At 55.6% G+C, this 10,899-nt stretch overlaps 1 protein-coding gene across 4 annotated transcripts; it reads left to right on the forward strand.

The window, feature by feature from the left end:
- Positions 1–194: 194 nt before the first annotated feature.
- Positions 195–10,371, forward strand: LOC107307790 (uncharacterized). 4 transcript variants are annotated; one of them, XR_014941774.1, is made up of 6 exons: positions 200–391; positions 2,113–2,210; positions 2,338–2,464; positions 3,136–3,267; positions 4,533–6,705; positions 7,103–10,371. XR_014941774.1 is itself a non-coding variant. In XM_085535194.1 (5 exons), the coding sequence occupies exons 2-5, from the start codon at positions 2,136–2,138 to the stop codon at positions 5,720–5,722; spliced, it is 1,521 nt and encodes a 506-aa protein (XP_085391320.1). In that variant the 5' UTR covers positions 195–391; positions 2,113–2,135; the 3' UTR covers positions 5,723–10,371. The 4 variants fall into 4 exon arrangements, 3 of the variants coding, with proteins under 3 accessions (XP_085391320.1, XP_085391319.1, XP_085391321.1); XM_085535194.1 differs by having other exon boundaries at positions 195–391; positions 4,536–10,371; XM_085535193.1 differs by having other exon boundaries at positions 4,533–10,371.
- Positions 10,372–10,899: the final 528 nt, after the last annotated feature.

A 10,899-nucleotide genomic window follows, 5' to 3' on the forward strand; every position in this document is an offset into this window, starting at 1 on the left:
GGGGTGTTATAGGGGATCTATGGGGTCTATGGGGGGATATGGGGATCTATGGGGGGTTATGGGGGTCTATGGGGTGTTATAGGGGATCTATGGGGTCTATGGGGGGTTATGGGGATCTATGGGGATTTACAGGGGTTCTATGGGGTCTGTGTGTGGTTATAGGCGATTTATAGGGTGTTATAGGGGATCTATGGGGTCTTATAGGGGATTTATGGGGTGTTATAGGGGATTTATGGCGGTTCCTCCCCTCTCCCATCTCGGTCCAATGGTTGATCCGGACCCACCGGAACCCGGAACTGCCGGTTCTCATTTACATCCGCTTCCCTTCCGGGTTGTTCGTCCCCTTCCCCTTCTTTCCCCTGTTCTGGTTCCGAAGGTCTGGACGAGGAAGGTCAGTTCATCCTATAAGGAGCTTATATGGCCGCTATATGGCCGCTATATGGGGCTTATATGGCCGCTATAGGGGACGGCAGCGGGGCTTCATGTGCTGCGGGGGTGGGGGCTCTGGAGGGGTTCTATGGGTTGACCTGATGGCTGTGTGCTCCCATAGGGCTCTATGGGTTGACCTGATGGCTGTGTGCTCCCATAGGGTTCTATGGGTTGACCTGATGGCTGTGTGCTCCCATAGGGTTCTATGGGTTGACCTGATGGCTGTGTGTTCCCATAGGGCTCTATGGGTTGACCTGATAGCTGTATGTTCCCATAGGGCTCTATGGGTTGACCTGATGGCTCTGTGTGTTCCCATAGGGCTCTATGGGTTGACCTGATGGCTGATGCTCCCATAGAGCTCTATGGGTTGACCTGATGGCTATGTGTTCCCTTAGGGCTCTATAGGTTGACCTGATGGTTGTTGCTCCCATAGGGCTCTATGGGTTGACCTGATGGCTGATGCTCCCATAGGGCTCTATGGGTTGACCTGATGGTTGATGCTCCCATAGGGCTCTATGGGTTGACCTGATGGCTGCGTGCTCCCATAGGGCTCTGGGTTCCTGACGCTCCCCAAGGGTTCTATGGGTTGACCTGATGGCTCTGTGTGTTCCCGTAGGGCTCTATGGGTTGACCTGATGGCTGATGTTCCCATAGAGCTTTATGGGTTGACCTGATGTATATGTGTTCCCGTAGGGCTCCATGGGTTGACCTGATGGCTTTGTGTTCCCATAGGGCTCTATGGGTTGACCTAATGGCTGTGTGTTCCCATAGGGCTCTATAGGTTGACCTGATGGCTTTGTGCTCCCATAAGGCTCTATGGGTTGACTTGATGGTTGTTGCTCCCATAGGGCTCTATGGGTTGACCTGATAGGTGATGCTCCCATAAGGCTCTATAGGTTGACCTGATGGCTGTGTGCTCCCATAGTGCTCTATGGGTTGACCTGATGGTTGATTCTCCCATAGTGCTCTATGGGTTGACCTGATGACTAATGCTCCCATAGGGCTCTATGGGTTGACCTGATGGTTGTTGCTCCCATAGGGCTCTATGGGTTGACCTGATGGCTGTGTGTTCCCATAGGGCTCTATGGGTTGACCTGATGGCTGTGTGTTCCCATAGGGCTCTATGGGTTGACGTGATGGCTGTGTGTTCCCATAGGGATCTATGGGTTGACCTGATTGCTGATGCTCATATAGGGCTCTATGGGTTGACCTGATGGCTCTGTGTGTTCCCATAGGGTTTTATGGGTTGACCTGATAGCTCTGTGTGTTCCCATAGGGTTCTATGGGTTGACCTGATGACTGTGTGTTCCCATAGGGTTTTATGGGTTGACCTGATGGCTGCGTGCTCCCTTAGGGCTCTATAGGTTGACCTGATGGCTATGTGTTCCCTTAGGGTCTATGGGTTGACCTGATGGCTGCTTGCTCCCATAGGGCTCTGGGTTGACCTGTGTGCTCCCAGAGCTCTATGGGTTGACCTGATGACTGATGCTCCCATAGGGCTCTATGGGTTGACCTGATGGCTGATGCTCCCATAGAGCTCTATGGGTTGACCTGATGGCTGATGCTCCCATAGGGCTCTATGGGTTGACCTGATGGCTGATGCTCTGGGTTGACCTGATGGCTGATGGTCCCATAGAGCTCTATGGGTTGACCTGATGGCTCTCCTGCTTTTTCTCCCTGCAGGCTCAGTTTTGTGCCTTCCAGCCATGATCATCTCACCTGCAGGAGAGCAGCAAATGGCCACGGCCCATCCAGCTGAGGTAGGAGCTGTGGGGAAGCAGGTAGTGGAGACTAAGGGGACATTGATGTGAATGCAGAGGGGGATAGAGGGAGGTGGGATGGGAGGTTGTGTCCTATATGAGCTGCTTCCCTGTTGGCCGTCCCCATAAGGATCCTGTTTGTTTGCAGGAGCCCGTGAGCTTTGCGGAGGTGGCCGTGTATTTCAATAGGGAGGAATGGGAGCTGCTGGACCCCGAGCAGAGAGCTCTGTACCGGGATGTGATGCTGGACACCTACCAGTGCGTGGCCTCATTGGGTGAGGGCTTGGCCTTGATTTCATTGCCTTGCGGTTCCAGATTGATTTCACAGTGCAGTGAGAGCAATAGAAGGAACACGGAGCAGCAGTGAGAGCAATAGAGGGTTTGCTGTGCTCAAGAGTTCTGATAAGAGCCCCACAGTGCTGATAAGCAGGGATCAGCCAGGCCTCTATGGGTTGACCTGATGGCTGTATGTTCCCATAGTGCTCTATAGGTTGACCTGATGGCTGATGCTCCCATAGGGTTCTATGGGTTGACCTGATGGCTGATGCTCCCATAGGGTTCTATGGGTTGACCTGATGGCTGCATGCTCCCATAGGGCTCTATGGGTTGACCTGATGGCTGATGCTTCCATAGGGTTCTATGGGTTGACCTGATAGCTGATGCTCCTATAGGGCTCTATGGGTTGACCTGATGGCTGTGTGTTCCCATAGGGCTCTATGGGTTGACCTGATGGCTGATGCTCCCATAGGGCTCTATGGGTTGACCTGATAGCTGCGTGCTCCCATAGGGCTCTATGGGTTGACCTGGTGGCTGTGTTCTCCCATAAGGCCCTATGGGTTGCCCTATAGGTTTTGCTATGGGGTGGGACACAGAGTGGATCTGTTGGCCAAGCAGCTGTTTTAGGGTCACTTAAGTATTCTCACCTCTGCTGTTTCTTCCATTGAAGCTCCATTTCCAGCCCCCAAACCTGTGCTGATCTCCAGGCTTGAAGGAGGGGGAGACCCCTGGATCCCAGCTGGGGACCCCTGGATCCGTGATGGATGTGGCCATGGGGACGGGCCAGGGGGGCTCAGCCCAGGTGAGGGGCTGGGGGGCAAGGGGGGAAGGTGGGGGGCTATGGAAGCCATGTATGATGTGTGTGTGGGGGGGAGTATATGGGGCTATTCGTGGGTCTGTGCTCCCATAGGGAGCTATATAGGGCTCTATGGGTTGACCTGATGGCTGATGCTCCCATAGGGTTATATGGGTTGACCTGATAACTATGTGTTCCCATAGGGTTTAATGGGTTGACCTGATGGCTGATGCTCACATAGGGTTATATGGGTTGACCTGATGACTATGTGTTCCCATAGGGCTCTATGGGTTGACCTGATGGCTGATGCTCCTGTAGGGCTCTATGAAGGCCCTATATGATGGGGAGGGACAATATGGGGCTATTTGTGGGTCTCTTTGGCCATACAAGGGGTGAGATTGGGGCCTATAAAAGCCCTATATGGGTAGGGTGTATATGGGACTATTTATGGGTCTCTTTGGTCATCCAGGAGGGGTCACAGGGATATAAGAGGTGAGATTGGGGGGTTATGGAAGCCCTATATGATGGGGAGGGGGTATTTGGGGCTATTTATGGGTCTCTTTGGCCATACAAGGGGGAGGTTGGGGGCTATGGAAGCCCTATATGATGGGGGGGGATGGTATATGGGGCTGTTTATGGGTCTCTGTCCCCATAGGGAGCTATATAGGGCTATATGGGTTGACCTGATGGCTGATGCTCCCATAGGGTTCTATGGGTTGACCTGATGACTATGTGTTCCCATAGGGCTCTATGGGTTGACCTGATGGCTGATGCTCCCGTAGGGCTCTATGAAGGCCCTATATGATGGAGGGGGACTATATGGGGCTATTTATGGGTCTCTTTGGTCATCCAGGAGGGCTCACAGGGATATAAGGGGTGAGGTTGGGGCTATGAAAGCCCTATATGATGGGTGGGGAGTATATGGGGCTATTTGTGGGTCTCTTTCGCCATACAAGGGGTGATTTTGGAGGCTATGGAAGCCCTATATGATGGGTGGGGGGGGGAGTATATGGGGCTATTTGTGGGTCTCTTTGGCCATACAAAGGGTGAGGTTGGGGGGCTCATATGGCCCTATATAATGGGGAGGGGGTATTTGGGGCTATTTGTGAGATCTAAGGGGTGAGGTTGGGGCTATGAAAGCCCTATATAATAGGGAGGGGGTATATGGGGCTATTTGTGGGATCTAAGGGGTGAGGTTGGGGCTATGAAAGCCCTATATAATGGGGTGGGGGGGTATTTGGGGCTATTTGTGGGTCTCTTTCCCCATCCAGAAGGGCTGAGAGTCATCAAGGTGGAGCTGCAGGAGGACGACGCGCAATGGGGTGGCATTATCTCAACGGGAGAGATAAGAAGAGCTGATGGCATTGATGGCATCGAGCACCCAGAGCCATTGGGTGGGCATAGAGGAGAACCAAGGGGGGACCTGATTGAACCCAATGTGGGTCCGAAGGAACCTCGGAACCTGATTGAACCCAGTGTGGGTCCGAAGGAGCCAAGGAACCGGATTGAACCCAATGTGGGTCCAAAGGAACCTCGGAACCAGATTGAACCCAATGTGGGTCCGAAGGAGCCTCGGAACCAGATTGAACCCAATGTGGGTCCAAAGGAGCCAAGGAACCAGATTGAACCCAATGTGGGTCCGAAGGAGCCTCGGAACCAGATTGAACCCAATGTGGGTCCGAAGGATCCCGAAGAGCAGAGGAAGAAGCCCAAGAAGCTGAAGCAGCATCAATGCACCGAGTGTGGGAAGGGCTTCGTCCGCTTCTCCAACCTCCTCATCCACCAACGTTTGCACTCGGGGAAATGCAGCTTGAAATGCCCCGAATGTGGGAAGAGCTACAAGTGGAGATCGGAGCTGAACAAACACCAACGTGTCCACACAGGGGAGAGACCCTATAAGTGTTCCCAATGCGATAAGACCTTCATGAGCAGAACCGGGTTACGGTACCACCAGCGGATCCATAACTCGGAGCGGGATTTTCATTGCTCCCAATGCGGGAAGAGCTTCCAGAGCAGCTCCAACCTGTTCCGCCATCAACGGATGCACACGGAGGACAGACCCTATGGGTGTAACGAGTGCGATAAGAGCTTCAAGATCCGCTCCAACCTCATCCGCCACCAACGCATCCACACGGGGGAGAGGCCCTATAAGTGCTCCCAGTGTGGGAAGTGCTTTAAGAGCAGCTCGGATCTGGTGGTCCATCAACGCATCCACACCGGGGAGAGGCCCTATAAGTGTTCCCAGTGTGGGAAGAGCTACAAGAGCAACGGGGACCTCAAGTATCACCAGCGAAGCCATACGGGAGAGAGGCCCTATAGGTGCCCGCAGTGTGGGAAGAGCTTCAAAACCGGGTCCCACCTCCACCGCCATCAGCAGACCCACGCCGGGCAGTGCAATGCCTTCCTCATCTTCCTCACCCCGGTCACACAGTGGAACGTCGTCCCGTATACTGGGAGCTAATGGGACTGGGGGTCTATGGGAGTCAATGGGAGCCAATGGGGGTGAGTGGGAGTCAATGGGGGTCAATGGGAGTCAATGGGAATCAATGGGAGTCAATAGGAGACAATTGGGGGTCAATGGGAATCAATGGGAGTCAATAGGAGTCAATGGGAGTCAATAGGAGTCAATGGGAGTCAATGGGAATCAATAGGAGTCAATGGGAGTCAGTGGGAGTCAATGGGAATCAATGGGAGTCAATGGGAATCAATGGGAGTCAATAGGAGTCAATGGGAGTCAATGGGAATCAATGGGAGTGAATGGGAATCAATGGGAGTCAATGGGAATCAATGGGAGTCAATGGGGGCCAATGGGAGTCATTGGGAGTCAATAGGAGTCAATGGGAGTCAATGGGAGTCAATAGGAGACAATTGGGGGTCAATGGGAATCAATGGGAATCAATGGGAGTCAATAGGAATCAATGGGAGTCAATGGGAATCAATGGGAATCAATACGAGTCAATGGGAATCAATACGAGTCAATGGGGGTCAATGGGGATCAATGGGAGTCAATGGGGGTCACTGGGGGTCAATGGGAATTAGGAACGCCATAGGACTCCCATAGGACCCTCCAGGACCCCCATAGGAGCCCTCAGGACCCCCCAGTTTAATAGGTCCCATCAGGACCCCCATAGGACCCATCAGGACCCACCAGGACCCCCATAGAACCCATCAGGACCCACCAGGACCCCCATAGGACCCATCAGGACCCACCAGGACCCCCATAGAACCCATCAGGACCCACCAAGACTCCCATAGGACCCATCAGGACCCCCATAGGACCCCCCAGGACCCCCATAGGACCCCCCAGGACTCCCATAGAACCCACCAGGACCCCCATAGGACCCCCCAGGACTCCCATAGAACCCACCAGGATCCCCATAGGAGCACTCAGGACCCCCCCAGGACCCCCATAGGACCCCCCAGGACCCCCATAGGACCCATCAGGTCCCTCTCAGGAGCCCTCAGGACCCCCCAGGACCCACCAAGACTCCCATAGAATCCATCAGGACCCACCAGGACCCCCATAGGAGCACTCAGGACTCCCATAGGACCCCCCAGGACCCCCATAGGACCCCCCAGGACCCACATAGGACCCATCAGGATCCACTCCAGAGCACTTAGGACTCCCATAGGACACCCCCAGGACCCCCATAGGACCCCCCAGGACCCCTATAGGACCCATCAGGACCCCCTAGGACTCCCATAGGACCCATCAGGACCCCCATAGGACCCCCCAGGACCCACATAGAACCCATCAGGACCCCCCAGGACTCCCATAGGACCCATCAGGACCCCCATAGGACCCCCCAGGACCCACATAGGACCCATCATGACCCCCTAGGACTCCCATAGGACCCATCAGTACCCCCATAGGATCTCCCATCACAGCTACAGCATCAGGACGTGGGGTTCAGGAACGTTCCCATCTCATCTTATTTATTGAGCTTTAATTAATTGCAATTATCCTCTATTACTTCATGTCTATTAAATCACTTCCTTACCCTCAGCTCCGTGCACTTGTGGTTCTTATTCTTTTCACCTCCCCTCCCCCCAAGGACCCCCATAGGACCCTACAGGACCCTCTTAGCAGAACCCAGGACCCCCATAGGACCCCCCTAGAACCCATTAGGACCCCCAGGACCCCCTTAGGAGCCATTAGGACCCCCCAGGATACCCATAGGACCCCCAGGACCCACAGAAGGACCCCTCAGGACCCCCATAGGACCCCCTTAGGACCCACCAGGACCCCCACAGGACCCATTAGGACCACCCTAGAACCCATTAGGACCCCCAGGACCCCCTTAGGAGCCATTAGGACCCCCCAGGATACCCATAGGACCCCCAGGACCCACAGAAGGACCCATCAGGACCCCCATAGGACCCCCTTAGGACCCACCAGGACCTCCATATGACCTATCAGGACCACCTTAGGAGAGCCCAGGACCCCCTTAGTACCCATCAGGACCCCCTGAGGAGCACCCAGGACCCCCTTAGGACCCCATTAAGACCCATTAGGACCACCCTAGAACCCATTAGGACCCCCAGGACCCCCTTAGGAGCCATTAGGACTCCCCAGGACACCCATAGGACCCCCTTAGGAGCAACCAGGACCCCCTTAGGAGAACCCAGGACCCCCTTAGGACCCCACAGGACCCCATAGGAGAACCCAGGACCCCCTTAGGACCCACCAGGACCCCATAGGACCCCTTAGGAGCACCCAGGACCCCCTTAGGACCCATCAGGACCCCCCAGGACCCCCTTAGGACCCACCAGGACCCCCATATGACCTATCAGGACCCCCATAGGAGAACCTAGGACCCCCTTAGGAGAACCCAGGATCCCCTTAGGACCCATCAGGACGCCCTTAGGAGAGCCCAGGACCCCCCAGGACCCCCTTAGTACCCATCCGGACCCCTTAGGACCCATCAGGACCCTCCTAGAACCCATTAGGACCCCCCAGGACCCCCTAAAACCCATTAGGACCCCCCAGGACCCGCTTTGAACCCATCAGGACCCCTTAGGAACACTCAGGACCCCCTTAGGACCCCATTAGGAGCCATTAGGACCACCCTAGAACCCATTAGGACCCCCAGGACCCCCTTAGGAGCCATTAGGACTCCCCAGGACACCCATAGGACCCCCTTAGGAGAACCCAGGACCCCCTTAGGACCCCACAGGACCCCATAGGACCCCATAGGAGAACCCAGGACCCCCTTAGGACCCACCAGGACCCCATAGGACCCCTTAGGAGCACCCAGGACCCCCTTAGGACCCATCAGGACCCCCCAGGACCCCCTTAGGACCCACCAGGACCCCCATATGACCTATCAGGACCCCCATAGGAGAACCTAGGACCCCCTTAGGAGAACCCAGGATCCCCTTAGGACCCATCAGGACGCCCTTAGGAGAGCCCAGGACCCCCCAGGACCCCCTTAGTACCCATCCGGACCCCTTAGGACCCATCAGGACCCTCCTAGAACCCATTAGGACCCCCCAGGACCCCCTAAAACCCATTAGGACCCCCCAGGACCCGCTTTGAACCCATCAGGACCCCTTAGGAACACTCAGGACCCCCTTAGGACCCCATTAGGAGCCATTAGGACCACCCTAGAACCCATTAGGACCCCCAGGACCCCCTTAGGAGCCATTAGGACTCCCCAGGACACCCATAGGACCCCCTTAGGAGAACCCAGGACCCCCTTAGGACCCCCATAGGACCCCCTTAGGACCCACCAGGACCTCCATATGACCTATCAGGACCACCTTAGGAGAGCCCAGGACCCCCTTAGTACCCATCAGGACCCCCTGAGGAGCACCCAGGACCCCCTTAGGACCCCATTAAGACCCATTAGGACCACCCTAGAACCCATTAGGACCCCCAGGACCCCCTTAGGAGCCATTAGGACTCCCCAGGACACCCATAGGACCCCCTTAGGAGCAACCAGGACCCCCTTAGGAGAACCCAGGACCCCCTTAGGACCCCACAGGACCCCATAGGACCCCATAGGAGAACCCAGGACCCCCTTAGGACCCACCAGGACCCCATAGGACCCCTTAGGAGAACCTTGGACCCCCTTAGGACCCATCAGGACCCCATAGGACCCCCATAGGGTGCCCTGTAGCACACTATAACTCCCAGAATGCCCCATGATAGACTACAGCTCCCATCATGCCCCACGGCAGACTACAACTCCCATCATGCCCCATAACAGACTACAACTCCCATCATGCCTCACAACAGACTACAACTCCCATCATGCCCCACGGCAGACTACAACCCCCATCATGCCCTATATGGACCACAACTCCCAACATGCCCCATAACAGACTACAACTCCCATCATGCCCTATGTGTACTACAACTCCCATCATGCCCTATATGGACTACAACTCCCATCATGCCTCATGTGGACTACAGCCCCCATCATGCCCTATATGGACTACAACTCCCATCATGCCCCACGGCAGACTACAACTCCCATCATGCCCCATAACAGAGCACAACTCCCATCATGCCCTATATGGACTACAACTCCCATCATGCCCTCATGTGGACTACAACTCCCATCATACCATGTGGACTACAACTCCCATCATGCCCCATAACAGACTACAACTCCCATCATGCCCTATGTGTACTACAACTCCCATCATGCCCTATATGGACTACAACTCCCATCATGCCTCACGTGGACTACAGCCCCCATCATGCCCTATATGGACTACAACTCCCATCATGCCCCATAACAGAGCACAACTCCCATCATGCCCTATATGGACTACAACTCCCATCATGCCTTGTATGGACTATAACTCCCATCATGCCCCATAACAGACTACAACTCCCATCTTGCCCCACGGCGGACAATATGGCGGCCAAAATGGCGGACAATATGGCGGACAAAATGGCGGACGTGAGGGCGAGGAGGGAACAAAATGGCGCCTGCGCGGAAGCAGCACTTCCGGCGAAGGTCGGTGTCACGTGACAGGAAGCGAGCGGCTCCACATGACAGCTCTGGGAGGCGCTGCGCGTCACGTGACCGGGCGAGCTTCTCGTCACGTGACCGGGGCTGCGCTGGGCCGGGGGATCCCCAGTCGTTGCCCCCCCCCCCATAATAATAAGGGCCCGATTTGGGGGGGGGGCTTCTCCCATAGGAAAACATTGGGACCCCCCCCAACATGGAGGAGGTGGACAAGATCCTGATCCATTCGCTGCGGCAAGTGGGGACGTGAGTTGGGGGGCATTGAATGGGGGGGGGGGGGTCCTAATAATGGGGGGGGGTCCTGAGGCTGGGGGGGTCCTAATAATGCGGGGGGGGTCCTTATAATAGGGGGGAGTCCTAATAATGGGGGGGGTCCTAATAATAGGGGGGGGTCCCAATAATGGGGGTTGGGGGGGGGGGCTGAGGTTGGGGGGTGGTCCTAATAATGGGGGGGGTCCTAATAATGGGGTGGTCCAAATAATGGAGGGGGGTCCTGAGGTTGGGGGGGGTCATAATGGGGGGGGCCCTAATAATGGGGTGGGGGTTAAAATATGGGGGGGGTCCTAATAATGGGGGGTGGTCCTAATATTGAGGGGGGGGGTCCTAATAGTGGGGGGTGGTCCTGAGGTTGGGGGGGGGTCCTAATAGTGGGGGG

This window comes from Coturnix japonica, unplaced genomic scaffold, assembly GCF_054131305.1.
Source record: "Coturnix japonica strain WE unplaced genomic scaffold, WE-NBRP24 Scf110, whole genome shotgun sequence".
Classification (NCBI taxonomy): domain Eukaryota; kingdom Metazoa; phylum Chordata; class Aves; order Galliformes; family Phasianidae; genus Coturnix; species Coturnix japonica.

Excerpts from the sequence above, each read along its gene's own strand:
- LOC107307790 (XM_085535193.1), top strand. The coding sequence starts at position 2,136 with ATGATCATCTCACCTGCAGGAGAGCAGCAAATGGCCACGGCCCATCCA. Across the intron at positions 2,211-2,337 it reads TAGGAGCTGTGGGGAAGCAG|GAGCCCGTGAGCTTTGCGGA; the intron begins GTAGTGGAGACT and ends GTTTGTTTGCAG. Across the intron at positions 2,465-3,135 it reads CCAGTGCGTGGCCTCATTGG|CTCCATTTCCAGCCCCCAAA; the intron begins GTGAGGGCTTGG and ends CTTCCATTGAAG.